Consider the following 25,024-nt stretch of genomic DNA (forward strand, 5'->3'; position numbering starts at 1 on the left):
TCTTTGTTTCTAGTAAATAATTTCCCCGCAAATTAATGGTGCTAATAATTAATTTTATAGATATTGGAGGTGGAATTTTACATGAAAATATTTTTAGGGAAAACAAATTGTGACTGCTTTACATACTGACTTTAATTTCCAAAAATTAAGAAATCGAGGCACAACATTTTCAATAGAAAGAATTGTTTTTTAATAATTTACAAACGTAGTTAATTCACATCTTAATTAGGTATGTGGCCATGCATGATTTAAGCACCAAAACGTAGATAAAGTATACAAGAAATTATTATGTCTGTTAAATAACCATCGTTGGTCAATTTTTGTCGTTAAAACAATCTTTTGAATACCCTTTTAATGTTTTGAAGTTCGATATTGAATATATCGTCCATTTTTCTTTAGAGTAATTTTTTTTTATAATCATCAAAAGTATATTAAAAAAATCATTAAACTAATAATCCAAGTAAAATATAAAAAATAGATAAAAAAAAAACCAAACTTAAGGGAAAAAAATTTGACCTGCTGCAACAAAAAAACAAAAAACAAAATTACCTAAAATTTCTTATTACACCTCTTTAGAGTAATATTAATGAATATGAATCTCATAATCAACAAAATTTCTCTGTTGGTGTCAAATATTATTTATATTTATGTTAGGTGTATAGCATCTTAAGTGCTGTTTTCTATTTGATGGTTCTATTATCATTGTATTCTCCCTCAAAATCAATAAAACTTTGATTATTATAAAAAAAAATCATATTAAATCATTATTGTTCACAAGTACTTGTGTACCCATCGAGCAAATCGGATGTGTCCAATTGGAGAGAGAATTAAAATTATGGAAGGAAAAATCTTGAAACCAAATATAGAAGATAAAAAACTGATCCATTGCTCATAATAAAATACGTTCTAGCAAATTATTCCTCAAGGGATTTTAAATCTAAGAGCAAACTATTTAATTAGAATTCATTTATATTTTTTAGTAGAGATTCCTAATAACATTTTTTTCTTGAACAAGTGATTTATCAGCACTCCTCAAATAATTTCTAGCTTGACAGACAAACAAACAAACAAATAAATCATATAAAATTCTCAAACAATTATATATCACAGTTAATTACTTTTTGACATTTTTTATAACATTTTATTTATTTATTTATTTATTTTATAAGTTGGTGATTATTTTCTATAGAATGTTTACGCACATATTGAATAGATATGAACTGCAGTTACCTCACAAAGGGTGTAAGCTAGCAAAGGAAAAAAAAAAGAAGAGGAAAAGTAAATACTTGAGATATATAAAATATGACTAAAATGAGAAACCCTATGTCAAACTATCGCTTTATATTATTTTAAATGACTAAAATAATTAGCATTTTAAATGAGTTTATGATTTGAAGTGGTAGTCCTAAAAGATCTTTCTTTTTTCAAGTCTGTCCCTTTCATTCACCTTCAAGTCTCCGCATCTAATTAAAATATAGTGTCAAACAAGTGGCGCAAAACATGGGACTGAAGGTTTAATTATTGAAAATTTAAATATTTCCGTACAAGGAGGTCTTGACTAAACAAAAGTGTTGGAAACACGGCAATATTAGCTTCCACGATAAATTTTGTAATATTGGGCTTTTGTTACGGAGTAATTGGCTATCGAGATTGCTATATCAGTTACCATTTAAAATATTTTTTATTTAAAAATATATTAAAATAATATTTTTTATTTTTTAATAATTATTTTTAATATCAGTATATCAAAATAATCAAAAAAATATTAAAAAAATAAATTTTAGCAAATTTTATTTTTGAAATTTGAGAGAATGCTGTTTCAATCATGTTCCCAAATAAAGCGTGTTTGGAAATGTGGTTGCAGTTATTTTTCAAAGTACTTTTTACTCGAAAATGTATCAAAATAATATTTTTTTTATTTTTAAAAATTATTTTTGATATTAGCACATCAAAATAATCTAAAAACATTAAAAAAATTAATTTGAAAATAAAAATAAATAAAAATAATTTTGTTTTTTCAAAAACTTTTAATTTTAAAACGCAAAAATAAACAGGATACATAGTAAGAATATGCAATGAGTTTTTTTTCTTAATGAAATACGAGAGATTTATTCAATCACTGTTATAGCTTAATAGATAGAAAGAAGAGTATAGAAAAACTCAGAAGAGTGAGAAAACTTAGTACCACAACTAAATCCACAACTAAGTCATCTTCTCTAAGAACTCCTTGCTTGACTAAATGATCTGCAACAATATTATTTCTTGTATATAATTTTTCAAAAAAAATAAAATCAACACACAAGATTCTCAAAAGGATGAATTTTCTTTAGTAATTTACACGTATAGTTAATTCACAGCTTAGGCATATGGCAAGATTCTTCGATTAAATAATATTTTTATTCAGTCCCAATTTAAATTTAGGGTTTAAACAATATCTCAATTAAATAATATTTTATTTCATTAATAAATAATTTTCATCATACCAACGGAATTAATTTATAGATGTTTAATTGTATTGTAATTTTTCGACTTCAAAGATTTTGAGAATACTCCAATTGCATAACTTGGAAATTCTAGGGTTCTATCGTGGAAATGGAGGATTACAAAAAGGGTTTTAGGGATGAGCTTTCTGCACCAAAGGTTGCATCTTCCAGCTATAAAGATGGATTTCCAAGGTTTGATAACAGCCATTTAAATAGCTTTTAGACCGACAATTACAAGAAAGGAAAAATTAGAATTTCAAAACTGGTGGGATAAGTAATATAAAATCTAAAATTAAGTTAAAAATTCAAAATTCTACGCCTGATTTGAAGTCCTTACCGAAGTAGTGGGCGAAGCCAGCTGATTCCCTTGTAGAATTGGACAGGTAGTATCTCCTAAATAAATTTGAGTGTGATTTAGCTGTTATATAAAAAGTTACTGTTTTTTTATCAACGTGGGTATTCAGACCAGCTTGCACATACCTCGACTAATCTCACGAATCTTGAAGTTAACGACCATATAAGCCTCCAGTAACCCTGAGATTTGTGGAACTCGAACTGATGACATCTAGAGAACAAACTTAGATCTTGTCATGACCTATTTCATTGGTGGCTCGCCCCATGCAATTAATATTCATGTGGATTACCCAAAGTAGCATTTGAATTCTGTAAATTAACTTCCTTTTTGTTCAATTTCATGTCTTTAAAATTTTATTATTGACATAAGCCTAATTAAGTAGACAACATTGTAGTTTCGATATGCCATAATTTTTATCTGAATGTCCGATTGAGGCTTGTGAGAACAATGTAAAAAAAAAAGAAAAAAAAAAGAAGGGAATTTAAACTAGTTTGAAGAGTTTGATTTATGTAATTCATAATCAAAATCTGGAATTAGCTAGATTTGAAGCAAATCGTGCTACGTACAATGGCTAATTTTATCCTGAAAATTCCCATTTTGATCTGTGAGGCTAAGGCAAATGGAATAGTTGCTAATAAACATTTCATCTAACATAAACACATAATTAAAGCAAAACATTCATGAATCTTTGGCAGAATGTTGATAGTTACTGGCCTTAGAGAGCATATTGTTAGAACCACTTAGGTGGAGATTAGTGGTTCGGTCTTTGCCATTAAAGTTACAGAAAAACCATGCTTAGAGGTTAATTCAAGTAGGGTTGATAAAAAGAAGGTCGTGGAAAATTGGGCTGGGAAGTTGAATCCTTCCAACTTTGATACTTTAGAATCCTCCCAACATGATTCTCTCAAATCATCATATGCTGCTGCTGAGCAATTTTGTTCTGAGGAGCAGTGGAAGCTAGAATAGATGGAGCAAGAATTGATGACACGAATGAGACTGCTGAATGTAGCCATGGTATGGATAGGGAATTCTCCTTTTGTGGTCCTGGGTGAAGATGTAATGCCTGAAAGAATTAACAAGAAGGGTACTTTGAATGGTGATTCTGATGTTGATTTGCTTTCACCAGAGAGAGGTTCTTTGAGGAAATCTGTTACTAAATGCAACATTACACTAACAAGCCTCCCTGCTACCATAGCTGCTATAAAAAGCAATGGAGTCCAAATTGCTAAAATGCAAGAATCACAAATCACATGTGGTATAAAACACTTGCAAAATCACTAATCTAAGGGATATATCTTGTTTACGCAACCACATCAAAATCTACATGGAGAACCTCACCTCAATCCCCCCACTCTTTTTAATATTCTCTGACACAATGGCAATTCCTTTGGCTGTTGCTTGTGCTTTAGCAATGATGGCTTCAGCCTCACCTAAAATATTATCGATAAGGATTTAAAATGATATGAGATTGGCAGCCGATCATATGAGAACTATATAAAGATAAGCCATGATATTGCCGGATCAAGTCTGGTTGGTTATCAAATATTGTAGAGTAGCTAATGGGTCTAGAAAATGAAAAACTAGAGCATCCAATGCTAAACAATCCAGGAGACTAGAAGAGCAAATTAAGAGCCAAACCTATTTTAAGTGCAACTAGGTATCAGCACTACCATTTAAAAGCTTCAACAGATATGAAAAGTCATAAAATAACAAATATGTTCTCACATCATTTGGTTTGTTTAAAAAGTAATACTTGAGATGCTACAGCCATCTCCAATGAAACCCAATCATAATCAGTGGATCATTGCACATATACACAAGGATATACGAAAGACAAGGATCGAAAGAAAAATGAGATTAGCTGCCTACAAAATAACTGTAACAAGATAAGCCATCATATCACCTCATGAATTTTGTTTGGTTATCTACTAATTTAGAACGGCTTATGGGTCTAGAAAATGAAATAGAGGAGCACCAATTGATTACTGCACAGCAGAGAGACATGAGAAAGCTAACCTTGTGCTTTGTTGATGAGAGCTTGTTTCTCTCCTGTTGAGGAAGAGAGTTTCCATATAGAAATGATGGCAATTGGATGATAAACATTAAAGAAGTAAAACAAGTTCTATTTCAAAACAATACTCGAGAAGTTACAACCATCTCCAATGAAACTTGTAATCAACAGAATTCTTACGACACACAAGAAAACTAACCTTGTGATGCCAAGATCTGAGCACTCTTATGACCATCAGCAATATTAATATTGGCCTGTCTCTCTCCTGTTAAAAATAATCAATACAAAAGATTAGCAATGAATTGACAAATGAAGAAATATTGCAATGCCTCACGACATTGAACAAATGGCTCTAAAAAAGGTTGCCTGCAATTATTAAGCCATGCATAACAAAGATTTATAGATATGATAGGTGAATAAAAGTGTCTGCATTATGTAGCAGCAAAGATATGAGAGGCAGAAAAAATGCGATGAAAAGAAGCGGTGGAAAACGACCAAGCATGACAAGATGGCATGGCAATTCTGTACAAAAGGATAAAAATGATGCATGAACTCAATTGCAACAAAGCTTGATTAAAGTGGAGTTTAATTCTCGGTTAAATCCCTCTGTGGGCTTTTAAATCCCAGTCCTCCATTGAACACTGTCTTCTCCTTTAAGGGGATTTGGAGAGGTCTCGTCCCCCCTAAAGTAGAGGTATTTTGCTGGATGGCTATCATCAACAAAATCAACACCCGTAGCATGTTAGTTAAAAGAGACATCTTGGATACCTCAGCTGCAAACTGTCCTATCTGTCTAGTTGAGGAAGAAATGGTTGACCACCTTTTTATTCATTGCTACAAGCATTGGCTCATTTGGTCCAAACTCATCAACTGGTGGGGCTTAGCTTGGTGTTGTCCAAGGAATTTGACAAATCTCTTCTCTCAGTGGGACTCTTTGGTTTATGGCAAATTTCAGAAAAAAGCATGGGTGATGTTGTTCTTTTCTGTGACATGGTCTATGTGGCTTCTCCGTAATGATGTGATATTTAAGCAGAAGATCCCAAACTATGATACTCTATTCTTCCTTATTGTTTATGGTTAAAGGCTATAGAACCAGATTTTCCCTACTCCTCTTCAGATTTGCTAAGATCTGCCGAAGGGCTGATTCGATGGACTAATTGTCAAACTTTGAGGACTGGTGTTATGTGGTCTCCCCCTATGACTAATAGATTCAAATGGAATGTTGACGGATCCTCTATCGGAAAACCTGGCCCCTCCGGAATAGGTGGTGTTTTGCGGAATCACGATGGAATACTTTTAGGTATTTTTTCTTTGTCGGTTGGGATCTTGGACTCTAATGTAGCTGAGCTGCGAGCAGTAGTCAAAGCTATCGAATTATCAGCCTCTAATTGCTTCCTACATCATAAACATATTATTATTGAATCTGATTCTGCCAATGTCATTAGCTGGATGAATAATCCTCATAATAGGCCTTGGATTCATCATAAACTCTTCTCTTCAACTCAGAGGCTAGCTTCATGTTTTGATTCAATCAGCTATACTCATTCTTACCGGGAAAGTAATCAAATGGCAGATCACCTCGCTAAACAAGGAGTGCACAGAATATCTGATTTTGTTGCTTGGCTATGACCCCCTAGATAATCTGTCGGCACTATGTTTAGCCTCTACAGCTTGTGGTATTTTGGGGCAATGTTTTGGTTACTATGTAGGGAACAGATAGTGGAAAGTTTATGTTTCTATATTTAGCTAGTTAGTTCAGCGAATTTCTGTTCTGTATAATGTGATTGCATAACACAATTATGCCTTATTTAATCCTATCAGCTTCTTTCAAAAAAAAAGTGGAGTTTAATTAAGCCAAGGTAAAACTGAGAAATTAAACTACATTTACTACCTTCAGACTCAAGAATTTGAGCTCTCTTTCTACGTTCTGCTTCTGCCTGCATCTCCATAGCTTGCTTCACCCCACGTGGAGGAGATATATCCCCTAAAGAAGAGAGGACAGTGAAGCATTAAAAGAAAATTCAACAGGAACCTAATCAACATAGAATATCAAATAAGATAAGTGCGGCTGGCTCACTTATTTCATAACGAAGACATCGGAGACCCCAGTCTGTTGCAGCCACATTGATGGCCTCCTGCAGAAATGGTGATGGTCTTGCATATTCAACAACATCCTTGTTTTCTTAAAATGCCTGATTTTCAACTAAAACTCCAAAACAACCTTAGAGTTTTAACTATGTTGATAAGACAAGAAACGGAGAAGTGTCATTACAATTTTGAAGAACCAACCAAGTCACAATTTCCTGAAGCAGCAACCGATTTTTCTCACATTTATGATTTATGTCTGGCATTTCAATATATTATTAATGAATCGAAATGTTAAAGCAACCAATCTCTTCACGGCGAAATGTACTTCACATAAAAAGCACACTCCTAAATAAATAAATAATGTGAATACACTAAGAAAGGGTGATTGAAGTAAAGAGGTATCATACCACAATCTTTTCATAGAGGACGCCGTCGATAAGAATGCTGACATTGTCTTTGGTAATAGCAGATTGATCAGGAATCTGAATAGCCTCTTCCTTCAAAGAGTGAACATAAGCGATTCGATCGACAAGAGGAATCAAGAAATGGATTCCAGATGGCAGCGTCTTCAAGTACTTTCCAAATCTCTCTACCACAAACGCTTTCTTCTCCAGCACAATCCGTACCCCCCAATTCACAGGTGGCGTAATCTCATAACTAATGAATTATAATAAATTAATAATAAAAAAACGGAAGAAAGACAGAGGGAGGGAATGGAGAATGAATGTACCTGGTGAAGGGGTCGCGGCCGGTGCGGAGGAGGCGGACGGAGATGGTGGAGGAGAGAGGAGAGGAAAGGCGGTTGTTTGGGGCTAAGTGAAGAGAAGGGGGTTTAAATAAGGGAGAATTGGAGGAGGGAGTGAGGAGGGTTCTGCCTCTGGAAGCGGTGGAAGCCGATAAGGAGGAGAGGTGGTGGGAGGTTCTTACGGCGTTGCTGAGTAATAAATGACTCCTCCTCCTCCACATTTTCCTGTCTCTCTTTGTTGTTGCTGTTGAAAAACCCTTGGCCTCCTTAATTATCGAACCCTCTATCACTCTCACACTCTTCACTCTGATCTGCTCTGCTGACCCTTTCCCCAAGTCATCATCTTAATTTTTATTTTTTTTAGTTTAATAATTTTTTTGAAATAATTTATAAAATTATATATTTTTTTATTTAACTTTTAAATTTGTAAAATTTATTCCTCATTATTTTAATAAACTTGAAAAAAATAAAGTATTAATAAGTTATTTTCCACATCATTTTCCATAACATAACCAAACATTAGAAACTACCACTTACCCATATATTACGTCCGGGAATATGTCCATACTATGTGTGTGTCTATATATATAACGAAAGGTATAGGGCTCTACCTATCCTTATTATTGGTAAAGGTTTGTATTCATGGGGAAAAGTGGTTGTCTCTTACATGAACTTTGGTGCTCCCTTCAAAAGACTGAAGAATTTGAAAGTAGAATGCAAATGTGATTCATATGTATGCTACCGGCGCATATCTCAACCTTCTTACGTGATGCTGAAACTATTGATGCTGAATACATAAAAATGGGAGAACGAATCGATCAAGGAATCGTAGGTAATTAGATTTTCATATTTTATTTCTATTTGTAGTCTGAATCTTAATTGATTTTCGTTGATTGTTAATATTCTCAATCAATTTCATTGCTTAATCTCGATTACCGTATTCATGCTTATCCAATAACAATCGAAACCGGTAAACGTCCATGCATGTTCTAAATTACTGTAGCAACTGGAAGCAGAAAAATTCTTAATATGAATTATTCATAAACATGCATGTTCTAAATAAGGTTTCTGAATCCTACGCTGTTATCTCATTGCAATCCAAGTCCATGGTTATGAGTGAAATGCTCTGTTTCTGGCACCGGCCTCGTCTTCGATTCATCGTTGCTACCCGTTTAATACTGTAAGTGCTGTAATATGCCTCACCATTTCTTGTAGGTGCGAGCTTGATGTTTGACAGCTGCATCATTACGAGGAATGAGTCGGTCTCGTTTGCAAGACTGGCCACCAAATTGCATATAAGATGAAAAGTTAGCTAATCTTGTGTGTAGGGGTTTTCCAGTTCCGGTTGGAATTGATTATTGCCATGGTTGTATATATTTGATTTTTTTTTTCCAGTTGCAATTTGCGGCGGCATCCCATTTCCAGGAGCTAAGCTTTAACAAGGTTGCTTATTCACATTACTATTTTGCATGCATAAATCTATGCTAGAAATATTTGGAACTAATTACTTTGCCAACGCTTCTGTTTGCATGATAACACTGCCCAAAAGTAGGCAAGGAACAGAGCATTAGAATTGGTTGTCAAACGAGGACAGCGCCTGGTTGATCCGAGTGATGGAGAAAAAGTGGATGATTGGAGTTCTCCCATGGTTCTGAGGTCTTGAAAGAGTTCGACAGCGCCTGTTTTGTTCAAGAAGCTTTTGGTCTTCGTCACCAGGCATGAGGTATTTTAGTTGTATGGATTCCTAGCTAGGTTCTCAGAACTAGAGCTCTGATACCATAAAGAAAATGATAATGCGAATGTTTTCTGTATTTTCTTTTTTCAATATTGCAAAGCTGTCCGACATATATATGCAGTTTACATACAATCTGATCCACCATTCTATCTGATCCACCATTCTAGGAGCTATTCTAGGATTAACTTTGATAAATTGTTAAAGCAACCAATCTCTTCACGGCGAAATGTACTTCACATAAAAAGCGCACTCCTAAATAAATAAATAGTGTGAATACACTAAGAAGGGTGATTGAAGTAAAGATGTAACAACTGCTGCATGCATTGGTTCTTTTTTTATAGATGTAACACCCAAACCTTGCATCAAAACTAACAAAAAAAAAAACAAAAACACGCAAATTAAGTGACTCGAAAATATTCCATGTATCGAATAAAACTAATAAAAAAAATAAAATTAAAACACAACCATGAAGGAAACAGAAGCAGTACGAAAGAGGAATCCAATTCTCTGAATCTGCCACTCTAGCGTTCTTCTCATGTCAACCTCCACTTGGTATCTCATAAGGTAGCGACAATGTTTATTCCAAACTTCACTGCAATAGAGAAACATACAAATAATTTTTTTTATTTAATGAATCCGAAAGCGAAAGAAAAGACTAATCAAAGGAAATAGCACAGAAAAAATAGCATAAACTCTTGCACGTAAAACCTTAAGATGTCAAATGCTTGCAGAACTTACCTCATGTTACTAGCTCCGTTGTTTAGTTTCTTCTTGCACCATTCCTACGAGCATTCTTCTTCGTTCTTCTTGCCTTCAGATTCCATTGATCTTCAACCACTTTCAGAAACCATGCTGGTTTTCTTGTTCTGAACACAACGTATCCCATTGTGACTCCAAACACAAACCCACTTCCATACCCTATTGCCACAGCTTTCCATCCAAATCCTTCTCCAAAGAATTTTGAATCATCTCCATCGTGAAAGTTTGATGGCTGCAATGGTGGTGCCTCGTCATTATTGCATTCTTTTGGCATGGGGAATCCACATAAGTCCAAGTTTCCTTCAAATGAGCTTGCATTGAACGTGTTGAACTGCTTTCCCCCGGGTACGGGCCCCTCAAGCCGGTTATGTGAAAGGTCTAAGACTGCAAGAAATGTTAGATCTGCCAACTGTACTGGAATCCTTCCGGTAAGCAAATTCGAAGACAAATCTAATGATTCCAGATTGGTAAACATTCCTAATGATGATTGAATATGGCCTGTAAGGGAATTATGAGAGAGGTTGAGTTGTCGAACTGCTTTAAGCTTTCCGATCTCCTTTGGAATCTCTCCGGTGAAACTGTTGTTTGACAAATCAAGTATTCTAAGAGTGCTTTGGATTTTCTCGAACTCAATCTCAACCCCTTTCCATGTCACTTTTATGGAATAGGCCATCATGTAAAATGGATTTTGATCATAGGCCATCATTGCTTCAAAACTATTGAAATACCCTATTGGTAAAGGTCCACTCAAATTATTGTTGGAGATGTCAAAGACCCGCAATTTGGAGAATGAATTTTTAGTAGTCGGACCATTCACAAAACCGTGGAGTTTATTGGACTTTAGGGCAAGGATATACAGCTCTGGAAGCGTTTCTAGAAAATAGGGAAATGTGTCCTCAATCTTATTGTCACCAAGATCAAGAACTTGTAGCATCATGCAGTTGATAATAGACGATGGTATTTTCCCTTCCAATTCATTGCCATTTAGGTTGAGATATCCCAAATTATTCCCTTTTGAAAATGGTGAAAAGATAGTGCCTTGAAAATTATTCTTGCCAAGATTCAAAACTGAGAGAGAGTTGCTAAAGTTCCCTAAACATTGTGGTATAAAACCACTCAAGCTGTTGTTAGACAAATCAAGGAGTCGAAGGACTTTAAGCTTGCAAATAGAGGAAGAAATTTCACCTGTTAATTTATTGTTGGATGCAAGAGAAAGGACGTCCAGGTTCTCTTGTTTGAAAATTGAACTTGGGATTGGACCATGCAAGTTGTTTTTGCTCAAATCAAACGATCTCAATGAAAGAGTACTTATTTGAGAAGGGATAGGTCCTGAGAGTTGATTATTGGATAAACCTAAATTTTCAAGGAGGGTAAGGTTACCTAAAAACTCTGGAATCCTACCTGAAAAATTATTGTTACCGAGATATAAGGATTGAAGTTGCACAAGGTTTTTAAATGATGATGGAATCTGACCACTTAAATTGTTACCTATAAGGTTTAAACTAGTGAGCTCTGTGAGATGACCAATCAGGGTCAGATTTGACCTTATGATATTACATTGTCTGAGAGCCAGAACTTCCAACAACTTTAGATTTGTGAAGAAGTCATTTTCTAAATAAACTGAAATTGCAGTATGAGAAAGACTCAATGACCTTATGATATTACTCGCATTGAATGAAGGAAAAGAGCCAGTGAGGTCGTCGTTGTCTGTCAAATCAAGTACTTGAAGGTTTGGTAGGAGAAAGATGTTACCTGGGAACTTCCCTTTCAATCCACAACCCCAAGGGCCAAGATCTGACAAGGATGAGGACAGATTCGCCAAGGAATTAGGTGTGACCAAAGACATATTTACAAGACCCAAACGGAGATTTCTTAGCTTGGTTAGGTTTTGAATAATATTGTCAAAAGAACTTGGTTCTACACTCAAATAGCCATTGTAAGAGAGATAAATTGAAACCAACTCAGTGAGTTGCCCAAGATCATCTGGAATTGAACCTGAAAAATTGTTGTATCTAAGATCCAACTGCTGGAGGTGCTTAAATTTTCTCATTGAGAATGGGAATTCTCCTTGCAATCTACACGAATTGAGTATGAGTGATGACAAAGAAGAAGACAGATTCATCAAGGAATTGGGTACAACCAATGACATGTCTACTGAACTCAGATCGAGTTCTCTAAGCTGGGTTAGATTTCGAACAAGCTTGTCAAAAGAAATTGGTTCTAGACTTAGATAGTGGTTTCTAGAGAGATCAAGTGTAACCAATTTGGAGAGATGAGAGCTTTCCGACGGAACTTGACCCGCAAAGCCTGAGAAATTTAGGTTAAGATGTGTCAAATTGGAAAACTGGCCAAATCGAGAAGAAATATTGGAGAAGTTGAAATCATTGTCAGAGAGGTCGAGCTTTTGAAGATGATGCAGGGAGAAGAGGGTGCTATTGGAATGGAGGGTGCCATAAAGCATGCTGCAAGCAAGGTCCAGTGCAGTGACTTGCCCGGTTTTCATGTCACAAGTGACCCCATCCCACGAGCAGCAGTCTGTACCCTCTCTCCACGACTCTGTCTTGGGATGCTGGCAACGCTCTGAAGCAGAGCTAGTAATGGAAAAGGACTCTTTGAATTGGAGCAAAGAAAGGCTTTGGTCAGGAGCACAGAAATGAGATGAAGAGGAGTAGTTTGATGAAGAAATTGTTGTGTGAAAATGGAAGAGAAACAGAATGGAAGAGAGAAATTGAGAGAGGGACAGTACTGGTGAAAACCCCATGTTGGCTGGCCTTACAGGATTCGAAAGTATATTTGGAATGTTGAGCGAAAGATGAGAAGTAAAGATTCGCATTGGTACTATTTATACACAAACAAATCAACAGTTTATTAACTGACGACGTGGCCTGTCCCCTGGGAAACAAAGTGGCCGTAAACAAAGAAAGGAAAGTTCAGCGTAGTCACGAACTAAAGTCTTTTTTATGGGGAATCACTTAGGACTTGGTCTGTCCTTTTTCTTGACCCCAAAGTCTTTGTTTCTACTAAATAATTTCCCCGCAAAGTAATGGTGCTAATAATTAATTTTATAGATATCGGAGGTGGAATTTTACATGAAAATATTTTTAGGGAAAAAGAAATACGAGTGCTTTACATACTGACTTTAATTTCCAAAAATTAAGAAATCGAGGCACAACATTTTCAATAGAAAGAATTGTTTTTTAATAATTTACAAACGTAGTTAATTCACATCTTAATTAGGTATGTGGCCATGCATGATTTAAGCACCAAAACGTAGATAAAGTATACAAGAAATTACCTTTTAATGTTTTGAACTTAAACTGTGAGATTATTGAATAGATCATCCATTTCTCTTTAGAGTAATATTAATGACTAAAATGCCATTAAAATAATTAGATTGTGATAGATCATCCATTTCTCTTTAGATCATTCTTTTTTCAAGTCTGTCCGTTTCATTGACCTTTAAGTCTCCGCAACTAATATATATATATATATATATTGTCAAACAAGTGGCGCAAAACATGGGACTGAAGGTTTAATTATTGAAAGTTTAAATATTTCCATACAAGTGTGGGAAACACGGCAATATTAGTTTCCAGGATAATTTTTCTAATATTCGGCTTTTGTTACGTAGAAATGAAATCTTTGAGATTGTGATAGGTTTAAAGTGTTTTTTATTTTTTAAAAATTATTTTTATGATCAGTATATCAAAACGATATAAAAATATAAAAAAATAATTTATAACGAATTTTGTTTTTGAAATTTGAGGGAATGCGGTTTCAAATTTTCCCCTCGGCAACAATGTTATGTGAGTCTTCCTTTGTACAGTGTTGAATACTGCATTGCAAATATTTCCACACATTTAAAGACGAGGGATCAAAGTCATTAGCTGGGTGTTTTTAAATATATATATAAGAAGACTAAACAAGAGTAGTGAGTGTTGGAAACACGGTAATTATATTATTAATGAACTCTTACTTGTTGCTTTTGCATGAGTTGCCTTTAGAGCAATCCTTTTCATATTACATTCCCGTACAAGACTGTTGGACACTCCGCAATATTATTCTCCACAATTGACTGCACAAGAGTGTTGGACACACCGCAATATTATTCTAGCTATTCTTCTACCTATTCATAGTTCAGTTACAATTTTACCCTAGTTGATAAAGATAAAAGTTGTAGATTCCTTTCCATGTTGTTTGATGAATTAACTTAGTTGACTTGAGTTTTTTTTTTTTTTAATTGATTTTTATTTAGTTTCACTATTTAATATTTTTAATATTTGGTTGATTATATATTAAGCTTTGTTATTTGTTTCAGTTTGTTTTCTATGAAATTATCATAACCTCATGATCTGGGTTATGAGTTTTGCAAGTTAACCCAAGTAGATTTAGATCATTCTATTGTGATCTTTTTTAAAATTGAATTTTTCCTAATTTCGTCATTCAAAAATGAGTTTATTGAAAATTGAGCTTTATGATTTGTTTTATTTGGAGTTATCATGGTCTTTTGATCTATGTCGCGAATTTGAAAGGTTAACTTAGGTTGACCTGGGTCAATCCAATATGTTGTCATCTCAATATTTTTTCAAAAAAAAATTTCTTCTTGATTTTTTTTTAAAATATATTTTTATCAGTTGTCTAGATTGTTTACAGACTCGTCGAGAGTCGATTAAGTCATATCGGCTCAACTCCTATTTTTTTACGTCTTTAAAATTTGAATTACATAATTTTAAGTTAATTTATCTTTAAATTTGAATGATAATTTTATTTGTTGAATATATATATATATATATATATATATTCAGTAATCATTTTCAGTTTAATATTTTAAATTTAGTATGTTCCATTTAGTATTCTAAGTTTAGAAGGATTCATTGTACTATATAAAAAACACTTATTAAAAAAAATATAAGAGCTTAGTTTTTTATTGTATACCAAGATATATGTTACTGTGGATTATTTTAGTGAAATGATAATTTTGTTATTCTATATAAAAATCATTAAGCCTTTCATAAGGATAGAATTGTCTTTTATGGTCAAAAAATCATTTTCAAATTAGATGGCATCAAAAATGTCTTTTCATATGTTTCAGCGCAATAAAATTACTTCATCTTTCTTAAAAAAAATTATTTTTAAACCTGGGTCTAGAGGCTTTATCGTATTTTTCTTAAAAAAAAAAAGTAAAATAACTCATTTAACCTTGAAAGCAAAGATTTTATAACTTATGACCATTTGCATCATTTTACATTGGAGTTTTTTTTTTTTTTTTGTAATATTCAAGTTTGTTAAGGGCTCTTTGGTAATTGATTTAATATAAATGTTATTAAAAAAAAACTTGCTAGTGTAAGCAATGCATATGTTACCATGTAGGTTGTCTTTGCATCCTTTGGAAGATGCTTGAGAAGCCATATGATGGTCAAACTACGACATCCCTTTTGTTTGCGGAATGTGCTTCAAATGGCGCTTTGGTTTGGCGCGGCCAACTTTTTCTTTTTTTCCCTTTTTCCCTCTCTCTCTCTCTCTTGGTTTATGTGCTGACCCTCTAAAATTTGAAAGCAACCTTTCATTTATTCTTCCTTTAGAGTTAATTTTTATTCTTTTGATTACTATTTGTTTCATTTGAAATAATTTATGAAATTTAATTTTTTTTTGCAATATCATCTCCCTTCAATTTTTTATCTCTTATATTTGGTCCTTATTCTCTTAATTGATATTTGTTTTATTTGAGATGATTTTTAGAAGTTTTTTTATGAGTTCATCATCCTTTAGTTTTTTTTCCCACCAATTTGATCCTTATTCTTTTAATTATTATTTTTTTTCCTTCATAATTTTTTTGAATTGATATTTTTTTTCTGATTTTATACTTCAACATTGAATTTGTAAAAAAAAACAAGCTTCTTAATTAAGTCTGGATCTAGGATTTCACTTATTGTGAATTTAAGAGATTAACCTAGTTTAGGAAATTCACTCAGGTTTGCTTCTTTTTTTTTTTTCCTTAAGTCTTTCTATTTGTTGATCTCTGTTAAATTTAGCTTTTTTATATATAGAAATCTTGTTTTTGAACTAAATTAAATATAAACATGAGATGTTCATCTCATGATCTTTTGTTTAGTTTTCCTTTTGGGTCATTGCTCTGATAATGTGTACGGTCTGTTTTGGTGTTGTCATGGAGCATTTCATAATGACATTAGAATCATCTTGATAAGGTCTTTCTGGTGGTTGAGCGGTGTCCATGATGGAACTTCTGTAGGTCTCTAATGGGCTTTTCTTTCTTCTCCTCTCGAATATCATAGTGACAACTTATTTTTTTATGGTTAATTACTTTTTTTTTTCACAGTATTTACGATGTCTTTTTAAATCATATTATTAAATTGATTGGGCTTATTAAACTCAGTTGAGTCAATAATCTGGATTTTATATTTTTCTTGCTTCTTTAAAAACATCAGCATCGCCTTTACATTTTGTTTTTTACATTGAGAAAAAATTAACCCAGCTCATGGCATAACATGAATCACCTATCTAGTATATAACAACAATTGAGGCAAATCATAATACCATTTCAACACTATCAAGCCTCAAGGCTTCTATTATTATTCTTTCTTTTTTTGAATCTCTTCCTTTTCTTATAATGTGAATCTTGGAAGCATGTATTCTCCCCACCTTTGGACTTTGAGAAAAAGCTCTTAAAAAATTAGAAATTGTATTTGACTTGTGCTTGATCCCTTGAGAAACATCAATGGCCATAAACAAAGAAAGGAAAGTTCAATAGAGTCAATTCCTGAATGTCTTACACGCAACAGAAATAATAAAACAAAATTATTTAAGAATCCCTAGAATCATATTAGATAGATCTAGAATTGTTTGAAGATTTTATCACCTGAAGGTTTGATATTTTTTTTCTTTAAATAATTCTTTAAAAGCTGGGTTATCGTAAATTATAAGTCATCCAATTGTCCGACCTTCAACGGTAATTCACACGAATCACCAGCAAGAAATCTCTTAAATCTCTATTTAGGGAGAGAGATTACTATGCTTAAAATACCAGCTCTATATTTTGTGACTTACATAGTTTTTTTATCCAACAGACAGAACGATCTGAAAACATAAAAAAATAATTTTAAAGAAAAAAAAGAATTTGTTTTTAAATATTTAAGAGACACAATTTCAACCGCATTCCCAAACATTATCTTAGTTGTATACATGACGTTAAGAGAATGACAAAATATATTTGAATTTTTATTTGTGACCCTAAATGAATATTTGGAAGTTCATTCATAAAAATATATACAACTTATGGTTTTGATTCAAAAGAGAAAGTTGCATTGTAATACATGGAAGGTAGAACTTGCTTCAAAATACTTATCACCATGATTTATGTAATTTGAACTCTTTTGTTTTTGGTATAAGTGATATTGTATCGATGAGAAAAAAATTTAAGGATATATCAATATTGAATTGGTATATATATTAAGTGATTGTTTTTTTCCGTCGTTGTGTTTGCTGATGAAGCAAACCATGAAAAATCAGTGTTTGGTAATAAGTGAAACTTGATTTACTATTCATGGACCCCACTATTAATTGCGTTTAAAACGCAGGGTTGTTAGAAGCAGCTTAATGCTGCTTTCCTCTTCTTCATGTGGAATGGAACAGTGGAGTCACTCTCCACTGTTTCGGCCGGACCGGGTTGGGTCTGGTCTGGTCCAGAGCTAAATGCATTGAACCGGGTCCAATCTAGTAAAAAAATAAATTTTATTTTTTATTTTTGTAATTGTGTTTTATTCAAAAAACTAGTGTTTATCGGTCCGGTCCAGATCTAAATGCATTGAACCGGGTCCAACCCAGTAAAATAAAAAAAATAAATTTTATTTTTTATTTTTATTTGTGTTTTATTCAAAAACTTAGTGTTTAAAAAAATTAAATTAAATTTTTTATTTTTAATTGTGTTTTATTTGAAAAACTAGTGTTTAACATTATAAAGTATCACTACATAAATTAGACGGAGATCGCTTGATGACGTAGTATTTGCAGAATTTGATCGCAATCTCAATTTTGTTCCTCATTATATTTTACCTGATATTGTTGCGCGCTTAAAAAACTAAGAAAACTGTAGTTATTGTCGGATGTATTTCATACGTGATGGAATTGTAGATAGTTTAATGGAATAATAAAAATTATTTTATATAAAGTATTATTTATTTCAAGATGTAATAGCAGTAGTTACATCTACAATATTTAAATTAAAAACCATTAATATTAATATGTATTTTTTAAAATTATTTTATAACTTCAATTTGAAAAGAATTCTTAACCAAACACATTAAACTACTTTTTGTTCAACTTCAATTTCAACTACAGTTTTAACCAAACATATATAAATACCAAATCAATCTCAACTAAAAATACTTTTTATAAAACAACTTTTTTCAAACCACAACCACAAAAGCTATCACAATACCAAACTTTCCACCGGGTTACACTCACACACCTTTAGATGGGAAAGAAGTATTCAGAAAAAATACGTTTCACAAAGTAAAAATATATGGAGTCTCTAGTACAGCAAGAAAACCTCTGATTTCTTCATGTGCACAGATCAAGGACTTCGATAGACTAGACAAAGAGTTAACAATTTCTTTTCTATGGTATGGTATTTGTATTTTCTGACAATTGAAATCTAATTGCTATGGCTATAAATATATGTTCGTAAACTTCACGATAGTATTGCTAACAGGGAGCTGTTTTGTCCACATATGAACTCTTTACTGAACCTCCACTTGACATTTCCATAACCGGGATAATGGACATCTCTTTCACCAAGAAGTTTTCCACCGCTCTGGAAGGCAATGCAAGTCACGACCTAAACTGGGTCAGATGGGGCTCATGTTGTAAGAAATCCAATTTTTACTTGTTTGAACATAGGCAGAAGTTTCACAGAAGTAGGCTCGTGCAAAACTTCGCTAGAGAGAATTCCCAACCAAGGAAGTTAACATGGCAGCAAGCAAAGAACCATACATAGCATGACGAGAAAATACAACAGGAAGCAAGACTTCATCGAATTGATTTCCATTACATAACTGAAAATCCACAGGAAAGAGAAAATAGTTAAGACTCGTCCGCATGGAAAGAAGACTTTATCGAATTGATTTCCATCTTATAAATTGCAAGATTTGTCTTCTCATTCCAGTAAAAGTTGGGACATAGCACACTGAACCTAATCTTCCAAAATCTAATAACCAGTACAATCATGTCTTGACATCGCGTTAGTGTGCGTTCACCAGGTCTCGAACCCTATATCATGCTCTCTTAGATGCCTTAGCATTGTATATACAGCATTACCAAAAACGTGGGTTTTGTAATCTATTTTATAGGAAGATCTTATTTTCTAGGCCTGGTTACTCTGCCAATGATGGTTCTCTAGCTGGTTCTATTAGTTAACAGATTGCAGAGGATAAGTGAAAAAGAAATTGAAACAAGCTGCATAAGTTCATACCAGTTTCTTCATTCCTGAAACCATAGAAATCATGATCCACATTTTCCAGCTGCTCAATAGCTTCCGAGACAGTCAAAGGTGGCATGTCAAAAAACTTTGTGCGAACAACCTGGCAATCGGTTTAGAATTTAGAGAGAGAGTCTATGGCAGACAAGAATGATATATGGAGGTTCGCAGTGAAATGAACTAACAAAGTTACACATTGAAGGGATGTTACTTATATAATTTCAGCTGTTGGTATCAGTGCATTGTGTAACAGTCTGCTACCAACAATATCGAAAACAATTGAGGGAAGATAACAGTGAAATTTCAAAGTTTAAGGAAGAGTCTTATCCTGGTTGGAAGACTAACTCTAAGAGCAGAACATGTAAGGGACAAACTCCACTCAACAAGATCTCTAGATAAGGAGAAAAAAAACTTTTATAGATAATTTCCCCGCAAAGTAATGGTGCTAATAATTAATTTTATAGATATCGGAGGTGGAATTTTACATGAAAATATTTTTAGGGAAAAAGAAATACGAGTGCTTTACATACTGACTTTAATTTCCAAAAATTAAGAAATCGAGGCACAACATTTTCAATAGAAAGAATTGTTTTTTAATAATTTACAAACGTAGTTAATTCACATCTTAATTAGGTATGTGGCCATGCATGATTTAAGCACCAAAACGTAGATAAAGTACTTGTGTAGCCTCAAAATCAAGAAAACTTTGATTATTATTATTACTATAAAAAGCAATGGAGTCCAAATTGCTAAAATGCAAGAATCACAAATCACAAAGTGGTATAAAACACTTGCAAAATCACTAATCTAAGGGATATATCTTGTTTACGCAACCACATCAAAATCTACATGGAGAACCTCACCTCAATCCCCCCACTCTTTTTAATATTCTCTGACACAATGGCAATTCCTTTGGCTGTTGCTTGTGCTTTAGCAATGATGGCTTCAGCCTCACCTAAAATATTATCGATAAGGATTTAAAATGATATGAGATTGGCAGCCGATCATATGAGAACTATATAAAGATAAGCCATGATATTGCCGGATCAAGTCTGGTTGGTTATCAAATATTGTAGAGTAGCTAATGGGTCTAGAAAATGAAAAACTAGAGCATCCCATGCTAAACAATCCAGGAGACTAGAAGAGCAAATTAAGAGCCAAACCTATTTTAAGTGCAACTAGGTATCAGCACTACCATTTAAAAGCTTCAACAGATATGAAAAGTCATAAAATAACAAATATGTTCTTACATCATTTGGTTTGTTTAAAAAGTAATACTTGAGATGCTACAGCCATCTCCAATGAAACCCAATCATAATCAGTGGATCATTGCACATATACACAAGGATATACGAAAGACAAGGATTGAAAGAAAAATGAGATTAGCTGCCTACAAAATAACTGTAACAAGATAAGCCATCATATCACCTCATGAATTTTGTTTGGTTATCTACTAATTTAGAACGGCTTATGGGTCTAGAAAATGAAATAGAGGAGCACCAATTGATTACTGCACAGCAGAGCAGAGAGACATGAGAAAGCTAACCTTGTGCTTTGTTGATGAGAGCTTGTTTCTCTCCTGTTGAGGAAGAGAGTTTCCATGAAGAAATGATGGCAATTGGATGATAAACATTAAAGAAGTAAAACAAGTTCTATTTCAAAACAATACTCGAGAAGTTACAACCATCTCCAATGAAACTTGTAATCAACAGAATTCTTACGACACACAAGAAAACTAACCTTGTGATGCCAAGATCTGAGCACTCTTATGACCATCAGCAATATTAATATTGGCCTGTCTCTCTCCTGTTAAAAATAATCAATACAAAAGATTAGCAATGAATTGACAAATGAAGAAATATTGCAATGCCTCACGACATTGAACAAATGGTTCTAAAAAAGGTTGCCTACAGTTATTAAGCCATGCATAACAAAGATTTATAGATATGATAGGTGAATAAAAGTGTCTGCATTATGTAGCAGCAAAGATACGAGAGGCAGAAAAAATGCGATGAAAAGAAGCGGTGGAAAACGACCAAGCATGACAAGATGGCATGGCAATTCTGTACAAAAGGATAAAAATGATGCATGAAGTAAATTGCAACAAAGTTCGATTAAAGTGGAGTTTAATTAAGCCGAGGTAAAACTGAGAAATTAAACTACATTTACTACCTTCAGACTCAAGAATTTGAGCTCTCTTTCTACGTTCTGCTTCTGCCTGCATCTCCATAGCTTGCTTCACCCCACGTGGAGGAGATATATCCCCTAAAGAAGAGAGGACAGTGAAGCATTAAAAGAAAATTCAACAGGAACCTAATCAACATAGAATATCAAATAAGATAAGTGCGGCTGGCTCACTTATTTCATAACGAAGACATCGGAGACCCCAGTCTGTTGCAGCCACATTGATGGCCTCCTGCAGAAATGGTGATGGTCTTGCATATTCAACAACATCCTTGTTTTCTTAAAATGCCTGATTTTCAACTAAAACTCCAAAACAACCTTAGAGTTTTAACTATGTTGATAAGACAAGAAACGGAGAAGTGTCATTACAATTTTGAAGAACCAACCAAGTCACAATTTCCTGAAGCAGCAACCGATTTTGCTCACATTTATGATTTATGTCTGGCATTTCAATATATTATTAATGAATCGAAATGTTAAAGCAACCAATCTCTTCACGGCGAAATGTACTTCACATAAAAAGCACACTCCTAAATAAATAAATAATGTGAATACACTAAGAAAGGGTGATTGAAGTAAAGAGGTATCATACCACAATCTTTTCATAGAGGACGCCGTCGATAAGAATGCTGACATTGTCTTTGGTAATAGCAGATTGATCAGGAATCTGATTAGCCTCTTCCTTCAAAGAGTGAACATAAGCGATTCGATCGACAAGAGGAATCAAGAAATGGATTCCAGATGGCAGCGTCTTCAAGTACTTTCCAAATCTCTCTACCACTGTTAAGGTTTCTTAACAAGTGAAGAAGAAAGAGATGAAGAACAGAGAATTTGTGAGAAAGAATTCGAGAGAGAAGAGTTGAGACTGAATTTTCTGTATTCTATATTCTTCGTATTCAACTGATACCCTTGATCATGGTTTTATAGTAACTGAAGATAACGACTAACTGACTACTCTAACTAACTATAACAGCTGTAACAATATGCTAACTAACTATGGCTAACAACTAACAGAATTAACCACCCCTTGTTGCGTGTTGCAGACGTTACCAATCCTGCACCACCTTTAGCTTCTTCTTTCCATATACTGCACACCCATTCCTAGTGACTAGGTACGTAACAACCACAAACGCTTTCTTCTCCGGCACAATCCGTACCCCCCAATTCACAGGTGGCGTAATCTCATAACTAATGAATTATAATAAATTCATAATAAAAAACGGAAGAAAGACAGAGGGAGGGAATGGAGAATGAATGTACCTGGTGAAGGGGTCGCGGCCGGTGCGGAGGAGGCGGACGGAGATGGTGGAGGAGAGAGGAGAGGAAAGGCGGTTGTTTGGGGCTAAGTGAAGAGAAGGGGATTTAAATAAGGGAGAATTGGAGGAGGGAGTGAGGAGGGTTCTGCCTCTGGAAGCGGTGGAAGCCGATAAGGAGGAGAGGTGGTGGGAGGTTCTTACGGCGTTGCTGAGTAATAAATGACTCCTCCTCCTCCACATTTTTCTGTCTCTCTTTGTTGTTGCTGTTGAAAAACCCTTGGCCTCCTTAGTTATCGAACCCTCTATCACTCTCACACTCTTCACTCTGATCTGCTCTGCTGACCCTTTCCCCAAGTCACCCTCTCTTTTTTTCTCTCCTTTTTATAGTTAAATAATTTATTTAAAGTAATTTATAAAATTATATATATATTTTTAATTTTTTTATTTAAATTTTAAATTTGTAAAATTTATTTCTTATTATTTTAATAAACTTAAAAAAAAATATTAATAAGTTATTTTATATCTTATTTTCCATAACATAATCAAATATTAGAAAGTGTTTTCTAATTTATTTTCTATTACATTACCACATATTGAAAAATAATTTACTTTTCTGAAATTAATTTTTTTAAAATTTACTTTTCAAAAAAAAACTTTCCAGCAAGTAAGTAAATGACATCTTAATATTCTCTGAAAATGAAAAACAATGAGAGAACGGTATGATTTTTATAATATCTTATTTTAATTTCTTAAGTTAGAGAGCTTAGATTTATATAAAAGTGAGGTTTCACAATTAATAAATAATAAGACAATTTAATCATTTTTAATCAGAAAAACAATAGGATTAGAGGATAAAAAAGAAGGGCCCCTGTAGTTAATCTTTTTTTTTCTTTTTAAGGCCCAAGAGTTTATCTTATTAATTCTTAAATTGTTTTGGAATTAGATAGTTGGATATTAGCTAGTAAAATACCATTTAGTGGCTAGGTTTGTATCTCTTATTGTTTCTTTAGATAGTTATCTTATGATGATTTTTGGGAAATTGTTTTTGGATAATATTTACAAGAAAAGGTGTTTTTTTCTTTGACTTTTGTGTAAAAAAAAGAAGAAAGAGAAAGTGAAAATTAATGTCAAAGAATTCAAACGAAGAATATGATATTCATAATTCGAGCATGTACTAGTTTACAAAATTGAAATCAGCGCTTCTTTAACCTAACTGACACAAAATGACAGAAGAAGGTTTCTTGAACTACATGCTGTAAAATTAATTAATTTTAAGTTTCGTGAAATTAGTTAAGGTATACGCAAGCTAACTCGGATATCTACATTAATAAAAAAAATTAAAAAATATACGAAAAACTAAATCTCACACGTTAATAAAAAAAAAAGGTTAAAAGACATGCAAAAAAACTAAATCTCACCTTCCAAATAAAAAAAGAATCGATGCAACCATGCCACCACATATGATCGGTGTGAATAGATATGAGCATTATTAAAAAATAATCCAAATTACTTTGATTGTTTGAACCAATTCGGGTAGTAAATTTCTTAAAGTTTCGGAGAATAGGTAATTTAGAGAATTACCTCACATTTATTTAAGATAATTCATGTAAAATGAAAAAACTTAAGTCATCCAAATTACAGTTCTAGTTTATTTATAAAGTTTTAGAAATAATGAGATTGTTATTTTTCTTAGTAAAAAATTTCTTGAGCCTAGTTTTATTAATCCATATTTTTAATGAATTTCTTATCAAAAATTAATGGGGCAATGGAAAAAACAGTATCAATTTTGGATTACCTGATTTTTCAAAATAGGGTTTATGCATACTGCTATAAATTGATAATTAATAATATTTGCATCTCAGAAACATTTGATCGTAAATCCTCTATTACTTTTGTGTTGCATTACTGCTTGGAC

The 25,024-nt window shown here is 33.3% G+C and overlaps 1 protein-coding gene and 1 long non-coding RNA gene across 15 annotated transcripts in view; one reads left to right on the forward strand and one right to left on the reverse strand.

Annotated features, from left to right (window-relative positions):
- The window catches only part of LOC7486699 (uncharacterized), a 62,684-nt gene that overhangs the window by 19,468 nt on the left and 18,192 nt on the right, over positions 1 to 25,024 (reverse strand). The window contains exons 7-9 of one of the 13 annotated variants that reach the window (XM_052445960.1): positions 4,855 to 4,887; positions 4,177 to 4,268; positions 3,450 to 3,901 (exon numbers count right to left, since the gene is read on the reverse strand). In XM_052445960.1, coding sequence (XP_052301920.1) covers positions 3,743 to 3,901; positions 4,177 to 4,268; positions 4,855 to 4,887 — 284 coding nt within the window. In that variant the 3' untranslated portion in view covers positions 3,450 to 3,742. Of the gene's footprint in view, positions 1 to 3,449; positions 3,902 to 4,176; positions 4,269 to 4,854; positions 4,888 to 20,532; positions 20,625 to 21,215; positions 21,249 to 25,024 lie in introns of those variants that run through there. The other 12 variants (XM_052445959.1, XM_052445958.1, XM_052445952.1 and 9 more) reach the window with 12 other exon arrangements.
- Positions 1 to 25,024, forward strand: part of LOC127904089 (uncharacterized) — a 71,614-nt gene that overhangs the window by 10,318 nt on the left and 36,272 nt on the right. The gene's annotated exons all lie outside the window — the stretch shown is intronic.

Source organism: Populus trichocarpa, chromosome 12 (genome assembly GCF_000002775.5).
Source record: "Populus trichocarpa isolate Nisqually-1 chromosome 12, P.trichocarpa_v4.1, whole genome shotgun sequence".
NCBI lineage: Eukaryota > Viridiplantae > Streptophyta > Magnoliopsida > Malpighiales > Salicaceae > Populus > Populus trichocarpa.